Source organism: Haemaphysalis longicornis, unplaced genomic scaffold, assembly GCF_048455015.1.
Source record: "Haemaphysalis longicornis isolate Haplotype H1 unplaced genomic scaffold, Haemaphysalis longicornis Haplotype H1 scaffold_556, whole genome shotgun sequence".
Classification (NCBI taxonomy): Eukaryota; Metazoa; Arthropoda; class Arachnida; order Ixodida; family Ixodidae; genus Haemaphysalis; species Haemaphysalis longicornis.
This window is the reverse complement of record NW_027526396.1, coordinates 2,382-30,358: the sequence shown is the minus strand read 5'-3', so window position 1 is coordinate 30,358 and position 27,977 is coordinate 2,382. Positions and strand designations below refer to the sequence as shown.

At 47.5% G+C, this 27,977-nt stretch overlaps 1 protein-coding gene across 1 annotated transcript; it reads left to right on the top strand.

Moving 5' to 3' along the window:
• Positions 1–27,977, top strand: LOC144140916 (carboxypeptidase Q-like). Its single transcript, XM_077672413.1, has 5 exons — positions 1–132; positions 1,867–2,374; positions 19,078–19,330; positions 24,153–24,256; positions 25,648–27,977. The coding sequence occupies exons 2-5, from the start codon at positions 1,892–1,894 to the stop codon at positions 26,242–26,244; spliced, it is 1,437 nt and encodes a 478-aa protein (XP_077528539.1). The 5' UTR covers positions 1–132; positions 1,867–1,891; the 3' UTR covers positions 26,245–27,977.

Genomic DNA, 27,977 nt, shown 5'->3' with positions numbered 1-27,977 from the left:
GAAAAAGCTCTGTTTCATAGAATTTTGTACAATACGCATGAGTTGTCTCCGGAGCGAACAAAGCACGCCCGAGCGGAGGCAGCGACAGCACAACATAGAAGCCCTAATGTGGTAGGAACGTTGCAATAACCGGTGAGCCCATTCCTAGAGTCATTTTTCTTATTGCAGCAGACGAAATTAATAGCTTCTGCCATTGCAGCCGACGTTTTACGTCTACTGCGAAAAAATGTTATAGCTAGGCTCTGTAATGATTCTTGAGATGTGCTCAACGCAACTTAAAAGCAACTTTGGTTAAGAATGACGATTCGTATTTTATATTTAGCGCTTAACTTAAACAATAAGCTCTTCATTCGGACTACTCACCGCATTTTAGGGTAATTTATAGATGCGTTTAATTCCTGCTTTTCCAGGGCTTTATTGCGTAGTGTCCTATTAGCTGTCACAATAGGAAGTTGATGTTTGCATGTTTATGCTTGTTGACGCGATTTTTCGGCACAGGTGATTGTGCAATTGAGTTAAATTTAAATGCTGTGTCTGCTTATACGCAGTGAGCGCAAGATTTCTGTCTCAGAGTTCGGCCCTCTAAACATATCAATCGAAAGATGTCGGAGAGACATGTATCGTTGGCTGACTCACTGCAAAAGTTTTGTGACTAAGGGCTTTAGCCAATCTTTTCTTTCTCCTATTTCCGGTGAAGGTTATAAGAGATCCGCAGAAAAAACTGCAACAATGTTGGTTGGTATTGTATTGCATGCAGGTGGAATACAACATAGCTGAAATGTTTCTGACATCAATCGTATGACGGCGATAATTCGCCACTCATTGCTTCGTTGAAATAGAATAAAACAGCTTGCTTCATTTGTAGGCACACGTCGTATCACAGTGGCCAGAATGCACCTATTGCAGAGCGAACTAAAGCCACGGCCACTTAATTACTAGAGTTTTAACACGTTTTAAGCAAAGTTTAACATCTTTAAGCTACAAGCTCTTCCTGTCATATCACGATGGCAATGTTGAAAGTTTCAGTGGTTGAAAAGAGTTTTAGTATACTGTTTTTTCACGGCTGCCGCAAAACATGTTTCATTCGCGCTGCACTTGATACTACATATTGTAACTTGTCTTAGTTGTGGAAACAGCTGTTGCAATCGTTGTCCTCAAAGCCCTGCCGAAATGTCTGCTATTGGTTTCGTAGACTCTTCCATTTTTCAGGCAATATCCCTTCCAAAACAAGGGCGCTCTTTGTTCTTTTGGTCCAGTCAAACCCAGCTGGAATTGCAGTTAAACTTGAGGAGTTCTTTCAATGAGGTCACAGTTTGGACAGGGGTTATAAATAAGTAGTTAACTTTAACTAACCTCGTGCGAAGAACTGCGGCGTTAGCATGCAAAAAAGCTCGCATTCAGAACAATGAATGTCTTCACTGTGAAATGAAAAATGTTTTTGTACTGCTACAGACCACACAAAAAATCTGAGCCGAAAAAACAGCGCTAAAAACAGATACACTAAGGGACAATACAACTAAATGCTCTACTGACAACTGCGTGCACCCGATTGTGAAACAGGTGTGAGCAGCACATTTGTTGATCGTCCTTCCTGTGTGTGTCATTTTTAGCGCTTTTTTAACGAAAGCTGCAATGCACCAATTTGCCGAGCAGCGTATTTTACCACAGTTTTTAAATTTGTCATAAGTCAATATACCCAGAGCGCGTCGACGTAACAGTTTTTAATTTTCATTCCATGCCAAGTTTAACTTCGCTCATCCCAGACGGTGCATCAGAAACACTGCGGTTAGTGCCGGTGTTGACTGATGAGGATCGATGATTGAAAACACCAACCAATTTTTAATGAGTCACACCACTTTTTTGCAGGTGACGTCTCTGGAAGGAACGCGATATGAATTATCTGCACCAGGTGTTGTGTGCTGCAATCATTGTACACGGGACTAAAGGTGACGACGACCCTTGCGACAGTTTGCTCTCTGATGAACTGAAAAAAGAGATTCGGGGTTACCAGACTGATATAGATAAGATCATCAAGACTGTCGTCAATGGGACGGAGCGGAACAAAACGTACAATGAACTGGCTAAGTTCGTGGACACTTATGGAGCTAGACCCTCTGGTAGCAAGGCGCTGGAAGACTCCATCGATTACATGGTTCAACTTTTGTGCGACAGACAACTTGACCGCGTATACACGGAGGAGGCGCCAGTAGTTCATTGGGAAAGAGGACATGAAGAAGCATGGATGGTTGAGCCTAGGCTGAAGAAGATGGAAATCTTGGGCTTGGGTAGCAGCGTTGCTACCGATCCGGGTGGTATTCAAGCGCAAGTGCTTGTAGTGCGTTCATTTGCAGAACTCAAAAGGAATGCTACAGAGGTAAGTACACTACCGCCTCTATAATTACACACACTATTCTGATCAAAGTTTGGCCAGCCCGCGGGAATTTTGACAAAAAACTCTGCTGGCGCATGTAGCATTCTACAGATGTTCATTTTGCGTAAAAGACAGGGTGGTTATTTTATAGTATAGCGTAAGGCATTCATATAAAATTGAGCCAGGGGGATTTAAAGGGACCCCGCCACACTTTTCTTCACCTTTTCTTCCAATTACAAAATGCTTGCACACTGCTTAGATTAGGAGGTCGCAAACTAGCTAAGCGGAAAATTGCTGCTTAGTGCCCATTAGATATCTTAGAAACTTGTTCAAAAAGATTTTTTCGCTTTCCCGGTCTCTGCGTTCTTCGACCGCTGGACGTCATTAGAGCAGTGTAGCTGTTATTGGCCTTCTTTCCTTCAGCTGCAGGAATGAATGCATTCGATAGCCACCTTAAAAAGAAAGCCACAAAAGCCAATCACTGGTCCGTCGAGTAAATCACGCATTGCCGCTCCTCGCTGGCTAAAACTATAGCTTACGCAGTGGTCCGATGCGTGAACGAAAGGGTGAAAGCGTTTATCGGAAGTGTTGCAGAGTCTCTTTAAATCGCGATGGGGAAATAAGTTTGGCATACAGCGAGTAAATATATACACCAATGACTAGCACACCTTCTTTTGGGGCCATTAACATTTATCCTGAAAGGAGTAATCACCGAACTGCATAACTATTAACCTCCTTCAGTAAAACTCAAAGTTGATAACATTAGCATGCCGGTTTTGTTGTTCTGACACTTATCCTTCTAAAATTATGTTTACTAAGGTGGTGTTCTGCAAAATGTATGGTGTATAAACGTTTTTTGGACAATAACGGTACGGCAACTGAAAACGAATCGAATTTTATATACATATTTATCACGAATTGCTGCCCCCCCCGTGCATCGGATATTTATTAACCCATCGGAGACTGCGTAGGCTACAGCGTCGGATAGAGGGGAGTTTACTACACAGATAGGATTTCGTAGTGTATAGCCTTTGCTTAGAAAAAAAAAATGAAACGAATGTTGATAAATGCATTGGTTATTTTAACAATGTTGAAAGTCCGCACAATCAACGGCAAGTGCTAGTAATTTTATAAAAAATTGTTGTGGAGTTAATGCCTCTGTTTAGAAATGCAGTAGAGTATTTCCACTAGAGAGCCATTGATGCTTTGAATAAAGGTCAAGTCCGTCGTTGGATTGCCAGGTGGTCGGACAGGCGAGCGTCGCCGTTTATGTGCTCTAAAGTAGGGATAATTGACAAGTTGGTACGGCGGCAGCTTGCATGGCAACAACCTAGAGAATTGAAGAATTGGAGAGCACAACACTTGGCGAGTTGCTATCAATACATCTTAACAAACAGCAGATGCACCTTACACCAAAGAAAAGAAGGCACAGGGCAGCGCACCTTCTGCGCCTCCAGCGTCTCCGTGTTCGCCAGCTTAGCGGCTGTTTATTGCACGATGAATTCATCACTTCGATTACTTCCCCTTCGAGCACACGCGCAAGCACGCACGCACGCACGCGCACGTGCGTGAGAGGGTACATGCGTGCACACCTCTCTCCCCACACACACGCGCAAACATACACACACACAGCAACACGCACGCGCACAGACACACATACACAAGCACACGCACACACAGACACACACAGGGACACACACACACACAAACACGCACACACACACACACGCACACACACACACGCACTCACACACACAGACACACACACACGCGCACAAGCACACACACACACGCACACACGCTCACACACGCACACACACGCACGAACACACGCAGACACCACAAACACGCTCACACACAAATACTCGCACACACAGACACGCACACATGCACACACACAAGCGCACAGACACACACACCCACGTAGGCACACACGCACACAGGCACATACACACGCACACGCAAACACGCACACACGCACGCACACACACGCACACACACGCACACACACATGCACACACGCACACACATTCACGCGCACACACAGAGACGCACACACGCACACACAGTACGCACACACATACTCGCACCCGTGCACACACGCACACACACACACGCACAAACACACGCACACACGCAAACCCGCAAACTGACACTCACACATACACACGCGCACACACGCACACACATACACACACGCGCGCGCACACACAGGGACACACACACACACATACACACGCACACACACAGTACGCACACACATACTCGCACCCGTGCACGCACGCACACATACAAGCACACCCACACACACGCGCAATCAAACACACACACACACGCAAACCCGCAAACTGACACCCACACATACACACGCACACACATACACACACGCACACAGGGACACACGCTGTGTGTGTGTGTGTTTGCGTGTGTGTACGCGTGTATGTGTACACACACGCACGCACACACGCACACACACGTACACACATATACGCGCGCACACACACACACAGACGCACACACGCACACAATCGCGCACCCATGCACACGCGCACACACACAAACACGCACACATACACACACGAGCACACACGCACACACACGCAAAGACGCGCACACGCACATGCAAACGCGCAAACTGACACACACGCGCACAGACACGCACACACACAGGCACAGACACACACGCACACACACGTACACACACGCACACTCACGCGCACACACACACACACGCACACACTCGCACACGCGTACACACACATCACACACACGCACACACACAGACACACAAGCGCACACACCCCCTTACACACACACGCGCGTAGACACGCACACACGCACTCACACACACACACTCACACACACGCCCACGCACACACACAAATACACGCACACACACAGGTACACACACGCACGCACTAACGCACACACACACGCACACACACAAACGAACGAACACACACACGCACACACAAACGCGCATATAGACGCACACACACGCACAGCCCCGCATCCACACACACACACACACGCACAGGCACACACACACGCGCACAGGCACACACACACCCGCACACACACACAGACACCACACGCATACACACAAACTCACGCACACACACACGCACACACACACACGCGTACACACAAACATACACGCACAGACAGACACACCCACACGCGTGCACACACGCAAATACGCACACACACGCACACACACATGCACGAACACATACACAAGCATACACGCGCACACACGCAAACACGCACACGCAAACCCAAAAACTGACACACACACGCACACATACACACGCACGCACACACACACGCGCGCACACACAGAACACATTCCCATGTACACACGCACACACACACACGCGCGCGCACACATCACACACAAGCACACACACACATATACACACACATACACACACTAACACAGATACACGCACACACACACATGCACCCCCACACACATGCACACACGCACAGACACACCCACACGCACACACACGCACATGCCCCCCACACACATGCACACACAGACACATACACGCACGCACACGCGCGCACACACAGACACCGCACACACACGCACACACAAACACAAACACACGTTCTATTCGAAACTGCTGCATGCACGGATCGGGTGCTCTCTAGAGATGAGGGCCATTGAGTGAGCAATGGCGGTCTACAGAGAGAGAGAGAGAGAGAGAGAGAGAGAGAGAGAGAGAGAGAGAGAGAGAGAGAGAGAGAGAGAGAGAGAAAGACTTTATTTATGGCCACCAGGGAGTGGGAGGTCGGGATGCGCAGAGCCTCCACATCCCACCCACGTTCACGACGTCTTCGGGTCTAGGCCCCGCCGGCGTCGGCGTGAGCGGTGCGCAAAAGGTACTCGGGAGTTCGTCCCTTTCCCCCCCGTCTGCGACTCGCTCCGCTTTTGCGTGGCGAGAGCAGCCTCGAGCTGCTGGACGGTTAGAGTTTGTGGGTCCAGGTCCGTCGAATATACGGCACTCGTTATGGTGTCCAGCAGCCGGCCGGCGAGTATCCTTTATTATGCGACTCTTTGTTGGCCTCTCCCTCAACGACGCCCCAGGCATAGTAGTCCGGCGGATTTACATGTGGCGAACAAGGAGGCCACAAGTTTCGAGTGACGTGGTCGTAGAAGTTGTCGCCAGACACTCTTGGGTAACGCAGGCGGTGTGGGCAGGCGCCGGATCTTGCTGAGAGACATAATTTAGAAACACTCTCCATCTATGGCTTTACAATGATGGCGAGCACATCCACGTACACGGTAGCAATAACGCGAAGTCATTCAGCAACAAAAATGTGGCGTCTTGACGTCACCCTCCCTGCTGACGACGAATAACACCAGCACAGACGGAGGAAAGTTTGTGTGCGTCACAGTAGGAACCTCATTAGCGCTTCTGCAAAGCCACCTGTCGTTACGGCAGTGAATGTTTTGGTCTTGTTGGAAGTACTTTTCACCTGAAAAAAAAACACAGGATTCTACGCTCCTCAGATCTTTTCAGCTTGTTTAGCAAGCACTTGGAGCGGAGCAGATGACTCTCCCGAGTTTTATCGGATATGATTTGCCCCCTCGTCATGACATATTAATGGCACTTCAAGTCCTCCTCTATAGGGAGCCTGGCAGTCGACTCTGCGACGTAAAGTTCCCCCTGATTGGCCCGCATTGACTTTCCTAGGTCATCACTTACGATGACTCGCAGCTGCCCAAAAATCATGGGTTCTAACAACGTCTGACCGCTGACTGGGCTATTTCCTTTTCCCCACAAATGCCACGCCACCGGCACAACACATCAGTTCTGCCCGCACCTTGTAAACGAAAGACTTTACTACGTTCAGAAAGTGGCAATTTTCCAGTCGCTGTGGTGCGCGGCCAGGGTGACAAGCAGTGCATGGCGTTGCATTTTCTGCGTCAAGTTGTGCGCGTTCCATCTTTGCACACACTGCGCACTATAATGATAAGGGGTCGACGAACAAGACCCACACGCCTTTATATATGTGAATGTATTTCGATAAGGAATAGCGTTCTCAAAATCAAATGCCTCGCGCTCCCGGGTATTTATATATGGAACGCAGGAGACATGGCGTCCGTCGAACACAACACCTTAATTGACAACTTCTTCTTCCTCGTCCACCACTCTCACACCGCTCCGTCTCTTGCTGGCCAATCTCCCAAACCGGCCAACTCCACTGCACCATCCATCTGCGGGACGTCACATGGTTCCCCCTACCCCGAGAGAGTGTTCTGTATAGGGCCGATAATGTCGTCTTAGTCTCCCCTATGGGCATTGTCAGTCTGACGACCCAGTGGAGCCACGCTGCGGTCGATCTCGTAGTTTACCGCAGAGATCTTGCGTAGAACAGTATATGGCCCTTCCATCATTATCGCTCAAAGTTTACCGCGGTTGGAATGCCAGGTTGTCTCATATAACCCAGAGTCTCCCACCTGAAGCTCTGACGGAAGAAACTGCTTGTTGTAGATTAGCTTATTCTTCTCGTGATACGCCAGGGAATTACGGACTGTGTTTGCGCGAGTTTCTTACAGGGTTTCGACAGTTTTGGTGAGGATGCAGGGGTATGATGGTGCGCCATACATGAGAAAACATGGTGGGTAGCCGGTGACCTCATGAGGTGTCTTGTACTCATTGATAACCTGAGGAAGGAGGCGTGTCCATGGTTTTCGCGGTTCGTCGTTGATTTTGCAGCGTAGGCGAGTAATTATGGAAGGATTAGTGTGCTCGCTTAGGCCATTACACTGCGGGCGTTGTGAACTTGTGAACAGCTCGTGAATGTTGTAGTGCTTGAGGATCTGCTTGAATTTTCCTGCGGTGAACCCTGTGCCGTGGTCGGAGAGGAATTTGTGAGGCTTTCCAGCAATGAAGATGCTCTTCAGGCAGGAAATGTACGCGTCGCAGGTCTCAATTCGGTGCGCAAAAGCCCACACATAACAAGTGGCATGATCAACGACCAAATGGATGAATCTTTTTGGGGAACCCGCGTTCGCAAAACCTCCGATGGTTTTCTTGGCAAGGAGATAGAATCGTTGTTCCGCTAATGGTAGTGACTCCAGGGATCCGAAACGCTTGGTCTTCGTCTTCTTGCAGCGCTGGCAAGTGTCACAGGGGCGAATCTATTTTGAAATGTCGGTGATGATGTCAGGCCAACAATATTGTGGATACAGCAATGTCTTCTTGACTCCGACGTGACCAAAAGCGTCATGAGCCCTCTGAAGAAGAGAAGATCGCAGAGCATCAGGAACGTAGACTTCTCGAATCCCTCTGCGCGTCACTATGACCATTCCGTTCTCAATGATGTCCTCGCCAGGCGGTTTGTCGTTGGGATGCTCTTGCAGTTGCTCAGCGGACAGACGCTGAATAATCGGGTTTGGCGTTAGTGCATCGGCTTCGATGTCGTCAGTGTCCTTTTGGTGCTTGATATTGGAGCTTCAAGGGCCATCGAAACAGACGGCTTTGAGGATTGTCGATGTTTTCAAGCCACTGCAGCGCAGCCTGGTCGGTGACTACCGTAAAAGGTTTTCCGTGCAGATAGCAATTCCATTTGTCGACAGTGTCAATAATGCCCAAGCGTTCAAGCTCTGTGATGGCGTAATTCACTTCATGCTTGAGCAGCTTGCGTGAGGTGTACGCAACTGGGTGCTCCGGCCCGGCCTTCATCATCGGCTTGCTTCAAGACTGAACCGATACCTTTGCTGGAGGCATCACAATAGAGCATACAAGGTTTGGAGGCATAGTAGATGACAAGAACCGGCACTTCCTTGACACATTTCTTAAGCTTAGTGAAAGCGAGTTCGCAGTTAGAGTCCCAGTTCCACGTAGCAGCTTTGGTGAGGAGACATATCAGTGGCTGGGCAATTTCACCGAAGTGGCTGGTGTACCGACGGCAAACATTCACGGTACCGAGAAAATTTAAAACCCTGTGTCCTAGGTATTCAATGGATGTTTGTGGGAACTGACATTTCTTCAATTTGAGCTGGACGCATTCGCTTTTAAAAGCGTTTAGAACGGCGTCGAGATGCTTCAGATGGTCAGAAAACGTGTCAGAATACACCACAATATCATCGAAGTAGTTCGTGACGTGCGCTAAGCGGTGTTTTGCCAGGACGGACTTGTCAGCCCACTCAGAAGTGGCTGGGGCGTTCTGGAGACTGAAAGGCATAACAAGCCATTCGTAGTGACCGGTACGTGTCACAAAGGCTGTTTTCGGAATGTCTTGTGGGTGCATCTTGACGTGCCAGTAACCCGACGTGATGTCTAACGTTGAAAAGTACGCCAATTTCCTGAGAGTCTAGAACGTCGTCAATGCGAGGGATGGGTTGGTAGTCGGGCACCGTCACTGCGTTCAGCATGCGGTAATCTATGCAGAAACGCGTGCACCCTTCTCCTCTTTCTTGTGCCAGAAGTGCCGGGGCAGCTTAAGGAGACGTAGACAGCCGTATTACGCCTTGCGTGAGGAGGTCGTTGACTTGGTCTGTCGATTCCGACGCTATCGACTTCTGAGCATGGATAGGAAGCCCTACGAAAAGGAACGTTGTTGGTGACGGGAATACGATATATTTCGCTACTAATACACCCAATGTCAGTTTTGGATTGGAAAATAATGTTTTAATACTACTGGAGAAGTTGCTTAAGGGCTGATCTATGAGTTTCATTCAGGTGCTCCAATTAGCAAACTTTAAGTTCGTGCAAACAGGCGTTCTTGTCAGCCATTTGACGGGCTTGCGTGTGAGGGTGGAGGACGTCATTTCTTTGGCGTAGTGTCAGGGTGTCTATGTCTAGAGACAAGTTGAAGAGACAGGCACTTGCGAAGCCAAGAATTACCTTGCTTTTCGTGCCTTGTAGAGCATGCAATTTAATTTCCTTGGTAACTTTTCCAATCTGCATCTTTAGATTAACGCGACTCACAGTTTTGGTAGATGACGTAACTTGTTAAATGGTGATGCACGAATCTCTCATTATTTGCATGTGAAGGGCCTCGAGCACTGCGTCGCTGATACAGGTAATTGTGGCTCCCGTATCGAGAGCAGCGCTGAAAGGGTGCCCGTCAATGAGCGCATCAAACTGAAAAAAACATAGCTTTCGGCCGTCCTCGTTTCCCTGGTAGGTAGCGAGGTTAGGAATGCTTGCGCATCGTAGCCATTTATTGTGCCAGTGCATCTGTCGTGGTAAGCCATCCACAGTGCCGTGCCTGCATTCGGACATGGGTGCTCGTACCGGCGTATTAGGTGGACGCTGATGGGAATGGCTGTTCGGTGCATCGATCTGCGCGTGTCGCTTGGTGAAACGCGATGGGACTCAGCCGTTCCATAGCAGCCTCAACTCTAAGCGCAGCTGAAAGCCACGCTGCTGGAGTAGATGGAGCAAGCCCAGCAAGAGCCACTTCCATTTCAGCAGCGCGACCGTTGATGAGCCCTGGTATAAGATGAGCGTCCTTTAGGTCAGCAAGGCGTCCCAGACACATTTTTTATCGTAATACGCCTTGAGGCTCTGGCCCGACTTCAGGCGAGAATGAATGAACTGACGGAACGGACCCGTGATGGCGCTTGCGAAGAGTTGGGTCATTCATTCAACGAGGTCCTCCCAAGATGCGCCAGTGTCGAACACCTTGGTAAGGTACCAGCGGAAGGCCTCACCTTCAAGGTAATCGGAGAAATGGCACAGCTTGTCTCGCTCAGTCAATGCAGCGGTCGGAGTCTTCACCTCGAACAGTCGGAGCAACTTGTCAAAGGGAACATCGTGGCTTGATCCCGAGTACTTCGGGATGCTGATGGTTTTCTCGGATGGTCTCATGATGTGGGGCTGCACGGTTAGTCCTGTTGACTAGTGTAACGCAGGAGACATGGAGTCCGTCAAACCAACAAGTTCTTCAAGTTGGCAAGTTCTTCCGCGTCCACCACTATCGCACAACACCACCGTCTCTTGGTGGCTAATCTCCCAAACCGGCCAACCCCACTGCATCATCTGCCATCGGCGGTATATATATATATATATATATATATATATATATATATATATATATATATATATATATATATATATATATATATATATATATATATATATATATATATATATATAAGAAGAAATACGACAGAAAATAAGGGTTGGCAGTCAAGAAAACCTCGGAAAGCAAAGGGGAAGTTGTGGTGGGTCCTACCAACAGATGAAGAATTTTTTGAGCCAGAAAGAAAGTGGTCAGAAAGAGTCCCACCCCGCGTGCATTTTTTCACCACTTTCTTTCAGACTGAAAAAATTCTTCATCTGTCTCTATGACCCACCACAACCTCCCCTTTGCTTTGCGAGGTTTTCTTGACTGCCAACCCTTATTCTGTCTTAATTCACCGAGCCCCTCATTTCCCATTTCTGATTCGCTACATGCTAAGCGAAGGCCTCTGTTCCGGCAGTCTTGGTGCCAAAGGTAGCTTAAGAGTGTTTAACGCTGGTCGACAACTCTCGGCATGTCGTATATACTGAAGTCATGGCCAGGGTGTTAAAAAGAAGGTCCCCTTCACCCCGAGTAGTCCGAGTGTCGCTGGCTACCACCCCCAAGTGCAGGAAACATAAAATACCTTAACATAAATACCCGAGAAAGTGGTGGGGAAACAGCCCCGCCGGTAGCGTAGTGGTTATCGCACCAGACCGGTATTCTGGAGGTCGTGGGTTCGGATCCCACCCGGCGGGCATTTTTTCAACACTTTCTTTTACACTCAGAAAACTCTTCATCTCTTTCTATGACCCACCACAACGTCCCCTTTGCCCTTTGCTTTCCGAGGTTTTCTTGACTGCCAACCCTTACTTTCTGTCCTACACACACACACACACACACATACACACACACACACACATATATATATATATATATATATATATATATATAATGGTCGCACTTTCAGAAAAAAAAACTAGGGGTGCGCTCACTACGCGGGGAAGTTTTTTTGCGAAAAACTTTTGAGCACAGAAAAAGTAAAATTTTTTACATGGGTCTCATGAACTTAATAAAAATAATAACTAAAACATAATAAAATCTCCGCACACCTCCGCCAGCTGCTGTGCTAAGTGACGCAAAATGCAGTGTTTTCATGAACGACGGAACGCGCCGGAACGAGTTTGCTGCGAGGAGACAACAGGGCGACCAATAAGTGGCCGCCGCTGTCACAGTGAGGGACATCAAAACAGACATGGGGGTCGACGCAACAAGCTGAGCGCATTTGCTTCTTGTCTTGTGAGTACATTATGTGCACTTGGTGAGAGTTTCTTCCTCATCAATATTGACCGCATGCTTGCCGATATCCCTAATAGACAGTTTTAGTTGAGCGTACGCAGAGAGTTGCACGCGCACGTAGGGGCAGCACAGCGCGCGCACCCAAGATCTCGCGAACAACCAGTTTTAGTTGACCGCACGTAGAAGTTGGTGCGTGGATAAACCAGTAGCGCCAAAATGCGCGCTTTGCGTGTCATGCAGCGCCACTGAACGCGAGATTGGCGAACGAAACATGTGGTTGTCGCCCAGTGCCAGACGTAAACCTAGCCAGAAGATGCCGTAAACCAGTTTGTGGGGAGACGCAGTTCCTTTGTTCCTTTCGTTCACGGGCGAGAGAAACCGGAAAGAGGACAAGAGGGGCCTCGCTCACTGCCCGCAAAACCCGCAACGCAAGAATCCAAAACTTGGGGGCTCACGCAAAGCGAGCGGGTGCCGCTTCCGTTCTGCGGAGGCGCGAAAGTTCTTTGCGCACGCAGAGCTTCTGCGTGCGCTCAACTAAACCTGTCTAATATCGGCAAGTCTGCGGCAATAACGTAGCCATGTCCGGTTTGAAATGTATATATATATATATATATATATATAATCAGGGTGTCGAACCGGAACCGAACCGAACCGAAAACCGGAACTGAACTGGTATTTTTGCCGGAACTCAACCCGAACCCGAATCAATATTTTTTGAGCCGGCTGAACCCGAACCGGAACTGAACCGAAAAACAAAATAACGGTTTCCGGTTCTCAACAAAACGGTTCGACCATCTCGTTATTGATAACGGGTGGTAAGTGTCATTAGGGGCTTCTTTCTTTTACGCGCCATGAACTTCGCAATCTCTCGCTCACTTTTACCCTTTCAATGAATCAAAACGCTCCGAACGCGCTCATCATGCTCACAAAATGTTGAAGGTGACCATGAACAAGCGTTTATTATAGAGCAAAGCGGTAAGGGAAGGGGGTGTGGTCAGCCTCTTATGTCTAGGAGGCCGCGAGAGGATGCCGCCGTCACCGCCCGGTCGACCAGCATAGCTTGATCTTCAGGGTCGGAGCTGGTCAGCAACCTCTCCCACTGCTCACGGGAAGGGGTGGGGGTCAGTCGGGGAGGTAGGGGTGGAGAGTTCGGGCATTCAATGACAAGATGGAAAATGTCTAGTGGGGTATTACATGGTTGACAGGTGTCCGGATAGATCGTTGGAGCAATGTGGTGAAGTCGTGTACAGTTGTAGTAAGTATCTGTTTGTAGGCGTCGCCATGTGTATGCTTGGGTGTGCGTGAGGGAGGGGTGTGGTGGAGGATGTTTGTAGGGGAGGTGCCTGTAGTGGGTGAGAATCGCTTCAGTGGTTGTCAGGGGTTCGCTGATGATGTCTTCCGTGGCTGACCATTCGGATGCTGAGGAAACCCGGTTGTGCATCTCGCGGGCTGCAGCATGGGCTGCTTCATTCCCCAGCAGCCCGGTGTGAACAGGGGTCCATATTATTGTTACGAATAGTTGAGGGGGAAGCTTTTGCAGAAGGAGAATAGCTGCGAGAGGAGCTTGTCCACGGCGGTAGTGTAGGCATGCCTGGAGAGAATCCTTAACAATCTGAGGGGATGTTCACTGCGGTGCGTGGTAGCGCCATGAGCTATGGCGATTGTTTGTTAATGCGCCGAAGCAACGCAGCGATGAGGCGCGCCGCAGTGGAGGGCTCAGGATTAATTTTGACCCCCTGGGGATCTTTAGCGCCCGACGAAATCTCGAACACACCAGCGTTTTCGGTTTTCGCCTCCATCAGAAAATGGCCGCCGTGGCCGGAAATCGAACCCGCGTCCTTCGGCTCAGCAGCACAACGCCATAGGCCCAACATGTTGAAACGACTGCACACCAGTATAGCAATTAAGGCCCCTAATTGCAAAGGTATGTTTCTGATGGTCGAGCAAGCGGGTGCAAGGTTCGGAAGAAGAAATGTCAAACACTTGGCAGGCTGCGCGATGTTTGAAGCACCGAATTCACCCTTCCCGCGGTCTCCGGTGGCCTGTCACCACGCCCCCACAAGGGGCCTTTAAAGGCTCAATAAAACGTTTGTCGCTCTCTTTTTCTCCCTCATTGGGATGGTGCAAGTGCGATCAGTCCACGAGATTGTTGCACTGTGTACCAGCCAAGGTTCAAGCCCTACATTTGCATATGCCGATTTGCAGCAGCTAAAGAGTGTTGTAATTTTGTCTTTTAAGTACAAGCATAATCACAAGAATTAAAACAGCGCCACAAACGGGACGCAGGAAGAAAGGGACGAATATATGTTTGTTATTGGTTCGAGACATCAGCTTTATACAAGCGAGGCGAGCCTCACGAAACGAGAAAGAGGGGAAAATAGGGCGAAGGGGATGGAGAAATAAGATCCTTAAAAGTACTACACGTGGATCAGAGAAGATTGATTTAAAATGAGGTTCAACGCGCCGACACAACACAGGTGAGGAGGCGCGCCGCAGTGGAGGGCTCCAGATGAATTTCGACCACCTGGGGATCTTTAGCGTGCATCGAAATCTCGAACACACGGGTGTTTTCGCGTTTCGCGTCCATCAGAAAAGCGGCCGCCGCGGCCTGGAATCATAACCGTGTTTTTGGTCTTAGCAGCACGACGTGTTAGCCACTGAGCCACCGCGGCGGGTGAGGTTAGCGAAAATACGTGTCTATTCGAAATTATAGAGATTGTGTTCTTTCGAATTTACAGGTGTGCCCAGTGTTGGGCACTGTACGTTTGGTTTCGCGGATTTCCACTAGCGTCTTTGGTAGTCTCTTGTACAGGTAAAGCTGCTCTTCACAGGCGAATAAAACGCCATGTTGTGTGCGCTGGCGTGTGTTTGCGAGCTTTACGTGGAAGTTTGCTTTGTTTATTGTTTTGCAATGGGGATGCAGGCAGCATTCGCTCTTGATTGTCGCAGTAAGCTTGATAACGAAGGGGCCGCAGCTCGTGGTCAGCGATATTTTTCCGCCGCGTCTTCTTACATTCTTGGCCAAGGATCCTAAATGGACCATGAAACCGAAGCCCTACCTTGCCTTATTTGAAATATCTGCCTTTGGTGACTCGTTAAGGACGTTGTTTTCATTAGAAGTGATGAGAAACACCGAAAAAACTTTCAAATTTTCTGCCACCCAGCATCAGCAGTGATGGAACAAGGAAGTAATTCATGCAAAATGGGCAATGTCTTAAGTCATTATTAGCATCCAAGCTGTACAGTAAAACGAAGCAAGGGGCACCAATAAATAACACACTCATGTCTCTTGGCGGTGGCTTTGTGTAGCCTCTAGAATGACAGTAGGGGTGGTGAAAAAGAGGCTGGTGCATTTTCTCTTACACCTGGACTAGATTATCAAATTTGACAATAGTATTCCAGCTCATTTAAATAAAACCACTAGTTTGAGTGAAGAAAAAAAATACTTCAGTTTTATGAGGAATTTAAAGTATACAAAACTGATTTTCCGAACCTTGCTAATAATTCAGTTCTGAACCGGTTCGCGAACCGGTTGAACGCCCCGAACCGGTTCGCGAACCGGTTCACGGATAAAATTAGTCGAACCTGAACTGAACCGGAACAAAATAAATTTTCCTGAACCCGAACCGTAACCGAACCCGTATTTTTTTTGGTTCGACACACTGAATATTATATATATATATAGTAAGGAAATGAGGGGCTCGTGAGAGGGAATACAGAAAGATAGGTCGGCAGTCTACAACGCCAAAGGAGGCATAGGGGTGTGGTTAGGCTCTTTTTTTACTACGGTTAATGAAGTGAACATTTTTTTTAAATATACGGAAGAAAGAAAGGAAGAAAAACACGCTCCCAGAGTGGGGACCGAGCCCACGCCTTTCGATTAGATCTCGAATGCCTTACCAATTCGGCTATCTGGGCGACTGTGTTCTCCTTCACTTTCTGGGATATTTATATTTACTAGAAGTGTATCTGACGCTTGAGGGTGGTAGCCAGCGCCACTCTGAGTACACGGGGAGAAGGGGACCTTCTTTTCAACCCCCGAGGCGTGACTCGAACGTCTACAGCCTGTCATGAGCGGGTAACTGGCGGGGAGCCCTCTTATGCTACCTAGGCATCAATGCTGCGAAAACCAAGACCCTAGCTAGGCTTTCGCAGAATAATATAGTGAGGAAATGAGGGGCTCGTTGAGGAAATACAGAAAGATAGGTCGGCAGTCTACAGCGCCAAAGGAGGCATAGGGGTGTGGTTAGGCTCTTTTTTTACTACGGTTAATGAAGTTAACTGCCGACCTATCTTTCTGTATATATATATATATATATATATATATATATATATATATATATATATATATATATATATATATATATATAGCAGAACAGAGAGATACGGGACGAGGGACTCGGTAAAGATACATATCAAGGTTGCAGTCGTCATTGCCAGTGCTATTCGGCTTTTTTCGAAATATTTAATAGGGCCGAATGACGTGTGCTTGTCACGTTTCTTTGATTCATTGATAAATAAGCGAAAATATAAGTCGAGAAAAAATCCGCCGTTTTTCCGGGAGCGGGACGCTCCCGGAAAAACGGCGGATTTTTTCTCGACTTATATTTTCGCTTATTTATCAATGAATCAAAGAAACGTGACAAGCACACGTCATTCGGCCCTATTAAATATTTCGAAAAAAGCCGAATAGCACTGGCAATGACGACTGCAACCTTGATATATATATATATATATATATATATATATATGGAACCGGAACCGAACCGAAAAGCAGGAGGCGAACCGGTATTTTTATTGGAACTGAACCGGAAACATAAATAATGGTTTTTGGTTCACGCCGAAATGGTTCGACCGCCTGTTGTTGAGAATGCACAGTCAATGTATTTCGGGGATTTTATTTTTCCTGCACGATCAACTTCGTGACCTCTCACGCACAGTCCGGAATGAGAGCAATCGCAATACTATCAACCCTTTATACGTGCCGCAACGTGTGAATAGGTATGCCCGACAATGGCACGATGTTATGGTGCTGGTGGTCTCATTTGCAAGGTGCAAGACTGAGCGAAAGAAATCTGGCACCCAATACACTTCCCGTACCCTGCAGGCGATATAAACCATCGACTCCTGCCAAATAAAGACTCTTTCTCTCTCTCTCTCTCTCTCTCTCTCTCTGTCTCTCTGCCCTTCCTTCTCTTCGATTGCATAGGAGAAATCAGGTCGCAAGGTTGCGGCATTCAGCAACGGCGAAGGCCCAAACCGTAAACGTGCCTCCTTGATGCATTTCATAATTCTGTTTAAAGGATCGCGCCTCCAGAAAGCGTAAATACTCGAGAAGCGATATTCACACGAGTGATTTAGTGGCTAATCCGCAGACAATGATGCATGTTCGATCACCGCCACCGGCGACCATGTTTGTGATGTAGGCAAAAGCGACAACGTATATGGAAGACCTCGAAAGCGGCGCACGTCCAACTCCCGCCCTGTATATGCAGCGATAAACTACCAGACCTGCGTGGGTGAGCATTTCGTGAGTACATACCAAGGCGAATGGCAATCTGAGTGACCTCCGCCACTGCGGGAAGTGGCCGCCAGCATGCCGAAGTCGCCAGATATCCCTGCCATGGTCAAAACAAAGGTTGCGGTACACGATCGTGAAGGACCGTGCTCCTTCAGCCGCACACACCCACCTCCGGCCTGCCACATTCGGACCCTTACCATGGGTCCAGAACTGCTTCTAAGACGATGCGAAGATTGTTCGGTCCGCCATCCTGGCTAGTGCGCCGGGGCTCGGAACGCACTACCACCACACATATTATGCGCTGATAAACTACCAGACCTTCGCGGGTCACCTTCGATCGAGAACGTACTGCCTACTGCCATGAACAAATGAAATGTGAACACGAAAATGTTAACCAGAACAGGCAAAATTGAGAAATTCTCTTCGCGGAGATCGAATAATAGAACGCCATTGGCATATTTAGACAGCCAGATTTCCCAACTTTCGTGCTATAATTAAGCTACGCGTAAATTTGTCTTGCATGGAAAGAAATCGAGCTGTTTGTTTCTTAAGGTTGAAATTTTTCTGACCGCGTTTCATTTGGCCACGACTGCACATACCGCGATAAATGGCTTTCGGAGCGACCCCGGCTTCGGAGTGATGTGGCCGCCAGCGTGCCTAAGTAAGCTCCTCTGTTTCAGCACGTTTCACGTGCTTTAATTTTTCTTTTACTCTTGTTCTTTTGCGCTGTTGTCACCATGAACGCACACTAACTCGCCCAGTTCGTCATACTAGTGAGCCTTTAGGACCGAGTTGATTTTTTGCCAAGCAGTATGCGAATAGACGTGTCTGATACAAATCCGGTGATAATTAGCAGTTAGGTGGCTCATTGTCAACGAAATAAAAAAGAACACTTAAAAAAACACCTTTCGTTTTGCAGGCGAAGGGGAGAATTGTGGTCTTCAATCAACCGTACACGGGCTACGACCGGCAAACTGTCCAGTACCGCGTTGTCGGTGCCATTATGGCGGCGATTGTGGGTGCCCGAGCAGCTCTGGTGCGTTCTGTGACGCCCCTGTCGATCAACAGCCCACACACGGGGTTCATGTGGTACAACGCCACAATAAAGAAGATACCAGCAGCATCTATAACGGTGGAAGACGCCGAACTACTGCATCGGCTGCAGGAAAGAGGTGAATGCTTCTTCGAAAAAAAAAAACCTTGAATCTGTTTGCCTCGATGCAGATGTCCTCTGCAGCTCTTGTCAAGTAAATCCCCCTCTCACGCTGTTCCCCTCGTGTCTCGCTCCTTCGATGATAAAGTTGGCTGAAGTAGATTCGATTTTGTCGCATCCGAACTGGTGGTACGTCATCTGTGGTGGAATTTTTTTACTGTGTGGTTTGGCTCTCGAGCTGCAAGCTGCAGACTTGAGTGCGAGCCCTTTTTGTATTTTGTGATTGAAATATTGTTTAGTTCAGTTTTATATGCGACTGCATCTCATTCACTCGCCTTGTCCCTCCATACGGCGTTGTTGTCCGTCCACACCCCTCCCCCTACACTATATAAAAAAATAATAGGTAGCGGCGCCCGGTTTCGATCCCACGACCCTGTGGGCGGAACGCAAGGTACATGGGGCTCTTCCCACTGCGCCACAAAATCAAATACTACGAACGCGCCTTATATCCTCGCCTCATTCAAACTACGTCCAGAAGCTACTGATACAAGGCATGATGGGGCAATGATTAACACTTGCAATAAAAGAAAAGAAGCTCCCACTTACAGCAACAATGATCGAGTAAAGGTCGTTGCGACAGCGAAGCCCCAGAGAGATTGACCAAGATTGGCCAATAAAACATAATAATAATCATAAAACATAATAATCATACGCGTTCCCGACACATTTCACGCGATTTCAGAATCAATCCAATGGAAACACCAAGTGAACCCCACGATGCGTCGCATCTACGCAGGGTTCCTCTCGCGGGGAGCTGGGCGCAACTTTGTTAAAGTTTGCTATCGCAAGATATACAATGTGTATTATTACCTAATTGAAGCGTTGTTATCACTTATTTGTTTTTTGTTTTGTGTGAAATCCTCCTAATTGTTTTCTTTTTGGTGGAGAATGTTTACAGATATGAAGTATTCTACCAATTTTAGTAGTTTGGAAATTGTTTGCCTATTAAATGCCTCGTTCAAGACCTATAACTCTCGGCCGGGTGACTAAATCGAAAGACATACAGACGCAGAGTTTTGATTTACCGTTATTGGAGAGTCGTTATCTGTAAAGTTGGTATTTTGAGGGAAGTTATAGTACGCATGCCATATTGCGCGACCACCTTTCAAAGTGCTAATTAGCATTCAATCTTCGGTCGATTCCTTCTTATCGGGAGGTAGCACAGCACTGGTCCGTCGACCAGTCCTCGGACAACCGCGGAGTCGCCTGGTCTCGCTGTCCACTCAGTATCTGTATTCTCTTCTGTGCTAGCAGTACGGTTTTTGCTGATTTTGCTTCGAGGAGAAGCTTGCCCCGCGACTGTTCTGGCAAAGTCTTTCCTTGGTACACAGCTGCGTGTATTAATGCCTGAGGTAGCTCTGAACCGCGGTCCACAGGGTAAATGCATGCCGGAGTTCTATAAGTAAATGTGCCTTTTATAGGCACTTGTCATGCGTATCCCCAGAGGCATTATTTTGGATTCTGGCATGTTGTTCACTGCCGATTTAGAGGACTAAGAATCTAGTGGTATCCAGAGACTACTGTTCCTGAGGCTGCTTTGCATGTCTGCTCATAGTGGCGGGTTCTTAGGCGTTGCGGCAAAACCGCTGCGAAGCAGTCGGGAGTGGCCACCATCGTCGGGATGCGCGGCCTGTCTTAAGCCGCATGCCACGGGCAAGGGCTGTCTTGCATGACGGAGGAGCTTTTCTTTGGTGAGGAGGAGTGCCTCTGCCAGTGGGCATGTGCTTTTGTTTCTGCACATGAAGGCCGAATATCTGTACGTTCAAGTCAGTGTAGTATCATTGATTCTCTTCTATAACCTGTATTCCAAATTTGTACATAACTACTATATATATATATTGTAAAAAAGTTTGTTAAATCCTGCCCAGACTGTCAACGGCGCAAGACTCCTCCGCAGCACACCAGCGCTCCACTTCAGCCGTTGCCCTGTCCAGCGAGACCCTTCGACCGAGTGGGCATTGATCTCTACGGCCCACTTCCCAGCACAGCTGCCGGTAACCGCTGGATCATCGTCGCCGTTGATCATCTAACGCGTTACGCCGAAACAGCTGCGCTACCGGCGGCCACAGCTGGAGAAGTAGCGTCATTTCTCCTTCAGCGGTTCATTCTCCGCCACGGCGCTCCTCGCGAGCTACTCAGTGATCGAGGTCGCGTGTTTTTATCCGACGTCGTGGAGACCCTTCTAGCTGAATGCAACGTTGTTCATCGCAAAACCATATCATACCACCCACAGACCAATGGACTGACAGAGCGGTTTAACCGCACACTGGGGGATATGATCGCAATGTACATTTCCTCGGACCATTCCAATTGGGACCTCGTTCTTCCTTTCGTGACGTATGCTTACAACACCGCTAAGCAGACAACCACAGGATTTTCGCCGTTCTTTTTGCTCTACGGTCGTGAGCCTTCATGCATGCTGGACAGTATACTTCCGTACCGACCTGACGCCTCCGAATTCATGCCAGTTTCAGACGTCGCTCGACGCGCCGAGGAATGTCGCCAGCTTGCTCGTCGCTTTACAACGGAAGACCAGCAGCGCCAGAAGGCACGTCACGACGTTTCGGTCTCAGCTCCAACTTTTCCGAACGGATCCCTCGTCTTGCTCTACATACCGTGCCCGACGCCCGGACTGTCACCGAAATTTGTGTCGCAATACCACGGCCCCTACCGGGTTGTGGAGCGAACATCGCCGGTGAATTATGTTGTTGAGCCTGTAACGCCCACTTCAGATCGCCGCCGTCGGGGGCGTGAGACAGTTCATGTCGCGCGGCTCAAGCCGTACTATGACCCGCTCATGTCGTGTACCCCTTAGGTCGCCAGGATGGCTTCCCCTTTTCGCCGGGGGTATTGTAGCAAGTATGTATGTAGCGCAAATGTACGAGCAATTGTGACCAGCATAAGTCATAACGGGCAATTCCCCGTATGTGGGTATGCGTCGGATGACGACGAAGAAGAGGACGCTCTCGTTGAAGCTCAGCCTCGCGATAAGCTGGTCGTCTCGGCTCGCAAGTATGTATGTAGCGCAAATGTACGAGCAATTGTGACCAGCATAAGTCATAACGGGCAATTCCCCGTATGTGGGTATGCGTCGGATGACGACGAAGAAGAGGACGCTCTCGTTGAAGCTCAGCCTCGCGATAAGCTGGTCGTCTCGGCTCGCCCCTGCTGCGCTGACGCCTCGTTCACGAATAAACGGGCCCATCCTTCTACAGGAACGTCGAGTATCTCCTTTACAATATATATATATATATATATATATATATATATATATATATATATATATATATATATATATATATATATATATATATATATATATATATATATATATATATATATATATATATATATATATATATATACGTGTATAGCATTCGGCCTACTGCACATAGTTAACTAGTTAACGTGATTGTCAGTACAGGAATGTTGGGTTTACTGTGTTTGTAGTGCAAGGGCAAGGATTTATGTTGAATGTGAACATCTTCGACAGAACTCTATCTTGTTGGGTTGTAACACACAAATAACACACATTGTAACACACATATCCTCTTCCTCATGGATTTGTGTGTATTTCCAAAGAACCTTTTTCTAGAAGACGGACAAACCGCCAAGCATTTCGCGTCTCAAAAGTACAAGAAAGACTATTGTCTGTAAAGAAAATATCAGAGGTCACCTTGGTAGTTCCGATTAGTTGTGAATGAAAAAGCACAGTGGTCCAGTTGAACGCCGCTGAGAGCTCCAGGGCGCTCTGGCTCGCAGGTGACTGATTTGCCGCTCAGCGACAGGAGCTAAAACGGCTGTATTGTGATGCTCGCTCCTTTCCTTCACGTTTTATTTCTGAAGTGCATACGATGGAACGAGTCGTAGCTAACGGTATTTCATGTACCACGTGTCTGGGACGGCGGTCCCTTTTCTTAATGAGCCACTTAATGCTTTTCCGTTAGGATGTAAAAGTAAATACGCTACCGATGCAAGAAAAAGGGGAGATGGGGCTGCACTTCAGCTTAGCGAAAAGAAACTGCGTTTGGTTAATAAAGAAGGAAAGGCTGTTTCATTCTGTAAAGTCATAATTCCAATTTGCTTTCAATACGTACCCAATCTTTTCCGAGCACCCTGCTGCAAAAAGTTTTAGGTATATTGTGTATGCATTAGAAGCGTAATGGGAGAAGTTGAGATACTTTGTTTTTGCACGACAGTAAAAAAAAACAAAAAACAAATGCCACAAGAAAGCTATAAAGCAAGTTTTGTAAACACGAAGGCCTACCTAATGCGCCACCCGGACGCGGTTAAGGCGAAAATAAAAACGCCGCAAAGTTAACAGAACCAAGCAAATTCGTAAGAAGCGTCAATCGTGTAACGTCTTGTACATGACAAAAATGCACCATTATGGAACTTAGAACGTTAATGGTTAAAATAGTGCAAATGTCGGTAATTGGTAAAACAAAGAAAATAGGACAAAAGTAACAAAAGAAAACGTAAAGTCGCACTGTAAACGCTAATGTAGCCCACTAGAGCGCCACACCTTGATATTGATCGGTAAATCTGGCTGTAAAGAACTGAAACGCAGAGAAACTACGCAAAAAATGTTTTTGTACCAGTGTCAGTAGTCAACTCTCGGAATTTCTGCATAATTTTTGTATGTACGAAAATCCTGGTGGTGTTAACGCCATTTGAAATGATTTGATTAAGCCATGTCACGCTATTAATCCCGATGTATATTGATTGTATGATACTTGGCATTCATTGTTGCTCAAATACAAACAGGCTTCGTATTTCAGGAATCACACCAGTTGTGAAGCTAATAATGAATGGTACAAAATTTAATGACAGTGTGTCGCGGAACACAATTGCGCAACTTAATGGAACCGAGAAGCCGCAAGAGGTGAGTCTGATTTCTGTATTTGTGTTTTGTGTAATAATGCACAATTTTTTATCTTCACTCTATTTATTACCACACATGCCTTCGGTTTCTCCTGTGCGTTTTTACCTCTTTCCTTGTATGTTTATTCTTAGGTAGGTGGATAAGCGCAACAGCCCATTTATACACCAAAAACTGGGAAGTGATGCCCATTATAGCTATCATTTCCGCGGAAAACACTTAATTCACGCCCTTTTTTGAGCCGTTGTTTATATAGCAACAAATTGTATTTGTCAACCAGTCAGCAGAGTGTATATATGGTACAGAATGGGATGAAAACTCACATTGCACAAAAGCCCCAGTCCATATTTCTACACCCATGCATGTCGTTTAAAGTAAGGGTTCGGTGCAGCCCGAAGTGTTCTAAGTTATCTTGGTGGGCTGGCTCAGCGCCCTGTTGTTTGAAACACAAAGTGGGCGGAGGCTGTGTGTCACTTGCCATTACAACAGAAAAGAAAAGAAAAAGTAAAACCAGGTTGCTCGCAGAATAAGAAGCACGAGCTAGGACTAGGGCCCCACGTTAAGCCTGTCGGTTAAGTCCACTCGAGATAATCGACGCCAGTGCCAATCTTGGCCAAATGAACTCAAGAATTCGCTGGTTAGCACGGGCCAACCGCAGCTTTCAGAAGGGATGTTGTTTTTTGGGCGGCATAATTTATGTCTGGTGAATGTAGAAATACGTTTGATTCCATACTTCCACTTCAGTACTCTAAATTTGATTGAACCATGACGGCATGCACTCTAGATTTACTACCGTTGCTCTTTCAGTCTCCTCTTCGGCTGGAGGACCAGGCAAGGCTGAACAGTTGGGGATTGTGAGCGCGTGTCACTGGCATTAACAGTGCGTGAGCATTAACGGTGCGTGAAAAAGGCAATAATAACCAAGAAAATGAACATCAAAATCCTGAAGGCTGAAATAGCATGAAGCAACTTATCAAACGAGCGTGTGTCGTTGTAAGGGTCACAGTGTTTTAAGCACTTGCGAACTTTACACGAAAAGTGGCTCAACGATTTCGACTACATGGTGAAATAGAGGGTTACATTCGTTGAACTACACAATGCAGTTTAATGCAAAGGCTATATGTAATATGGGTCATATATACGGGCAACTATCATACGGGCCATACCCATTGTCTCTAAGCACCCTTTGGTCTTTGTGTCAGATATTGTGATCATCAAAGTTGCCTCGCAGAAAAGGTCAGAATATTGCAGAAGATCGTAAATTGCTTTTAGGAACTCCGTATTTCCCAATATTGTGCTTTGCAAAAACTTGCATAGAGCTCCCCTTGCACGAAAGTGTAATCTAGAAAATGTGGGTTCTACTGTGGGACGTCACAATATCTTTTACTCCGCAGATGGTGTTGATCAGCGGCCACATAGACTCCTGGGATGTCGGTCAAGGAGCCATGGATGATGGCGGTGGTGCGTTCATTTCGTGGAGGGCCTTGGATGTACTCAAAACGTTGGGGCTCAAGCCGCGCCGCACCATACGATGCGTTTTGTTTACGGGTGAAGAGCAAGAGGAAACAGGAGGAAAAGAATACTTCAAGAAACACTATGATAAGGAAGGAAACTTCACAAACCTAGTCATGGAGTCCGACGGGGGAACGTACAAGCCGCACGGACTTCGTTTCACCGCCACCAACAACACCACGATTTGCATTGCGAAGGAAATATTGAAGTTGTTTAAGCCTATCAATGCTACACAACTACTGGATTCCGCTGCAGTTCCCGACCTTAAAGAATGGGTTAAAAAGGGCGTTCCGGCTGCTTCGTTGTACGCGATCAACGACAAATACTTCTACTTCCACCACTCGGAGGGTGACACAATGACTGTTATGAACAGCGGTGACCTCGACCTGTGCACGGCGTTTTGGGCTGGCGTTTCGTACGTGTTTGCGAATATAAGCCAGAGCCTGCCTAGAGGTAATGTTTCATTAAAAAATCCATAAGCGAATTGACTTATAAATACGCACAGCCTCTCTAATGAACTTCTCATTCACTATTGTGGCACTTAACCCGCTGGAAACTTTCTTGAAGTTCCAAACAAAAATACACGTACAGACAAAATAATAAAGTATAAAAGAAGGAACACGGAAGAAAACAAGCCCGGCGGCACACTGCGATGAGCCTAGACAACACTTCGCAGCTAACTTTTTGGCACGGAAATAAAGCATACATCAGAGCCCGGTGCACAAGAAATAAACTTCTCTAGTGGGACAGGCTGAGCGAGTTCGAATGAATGCACACAGTAATTCAGCGCAAAAAATCTAAACACCCAAGGAAAGAAAAGGACTCGGATAAGTGCAGTGGGTTTAGCAATGTTCCATGTCTAAACACACATACTAAGCGGAATATGGCGTATCTCATCGCTATATGTGGTGGCAGCGCTTGCCAATGGCCTTTTCTATCCTTGGGAGTTAAGCCTTTTCACTTACTCCGTTCAATAGTATTTGGTCTAACTCATAAAGTTTTCCGGCCTTCTTCATTATTAATTACAGGAAAGTAAACGAAAAAGTGGATGAAGAATGAAGTGCCGATCAGTCGGGTGGACCTCCGGCAACAAAATGCCGGTGATGACGTGGTACACGGCCCCGGCGGCGGCCTAGCCTCGCTACCGTCGGCACTGTAAAAAACGATAGTCCGCTGGCGACCTTACTGAAAAAAAAAAAAAGCCCGCATCCTTGCAGCGAAAATCTGGCGTCAGAGCAAAAAAATGTTTTTTTCCCCAGGTATCCAGCTAAATATCGGGGCCCGGCGTTCGCCGTTGGTTGCCCGTTATTTCAACACTTATTGCCCAGTTTTTTGGCTGCATGGTAGCTCCTTTACTATTGTAAGGGTAATAACTATATCTGGTACCACCGTGACCTTTTCTAGAGTCAGACTATTGATGAAGTAGTGCGTAACAGTCGAAACAACAACGACGATACTATGCGAACATGCATGTAGCGCCTAGAAATTTGCCTAGAAATCTGCCCATAATTCTAGAAATATCTGCCAATATTCAGCTAGAGAACTACATAGCCTACGGAAATTGAGAGCTGTGCGATCCTCTGGTTTTAATGGTAAATCAGACGTGAAAATGGCCTCTTCTGCGGCCTTAATGTCTCCGTAACGAGAAGAATAGGATATACATACGTCTGACGTGTGATATCTGCGTCGTAACGGGTGCTGTGGTGTCAGCTGGGGAAGGTTCCAGCTGCAGCTTGTGTAGGCCTGTTTAATCGCGGTGCGGCATTTTTTTTGTTTCTTTGCATATTCTCCCGAGGCGTTCTTCCGTGAGGGTTCACGCATAACAGGTGCCGGTGCAGTAGACGCTTTAGTCTGCTTAGCAGCACAAACACAACGAAACGTGTCCAATGGTGAGGTTGTCATTTCATTACTATCGTCATTGATACGTTTCCGATTGCGTCGCTTTCTTCACTATGTTACTCTGACTTAGAGGCTTGGCTAATACACCGTTTTAAGTGCGATGCACTTCTTAAGCGACCCTGAACCTGCGTCCACCGGCGATGTCCGCATAGCATACCCACGTGGGGGATTGGCCAGGAATCTCCTCGTCTTCCTTGGCAACGGGGGGAGATGGGCGCGCGCTGCCTGGCCGCTGACATGGCACATACCCACGTGGGGGATTGGCCAGGAATCGGGCGTGAGAAGGGCTAATGCACCCGCTTAAAGGAGTACT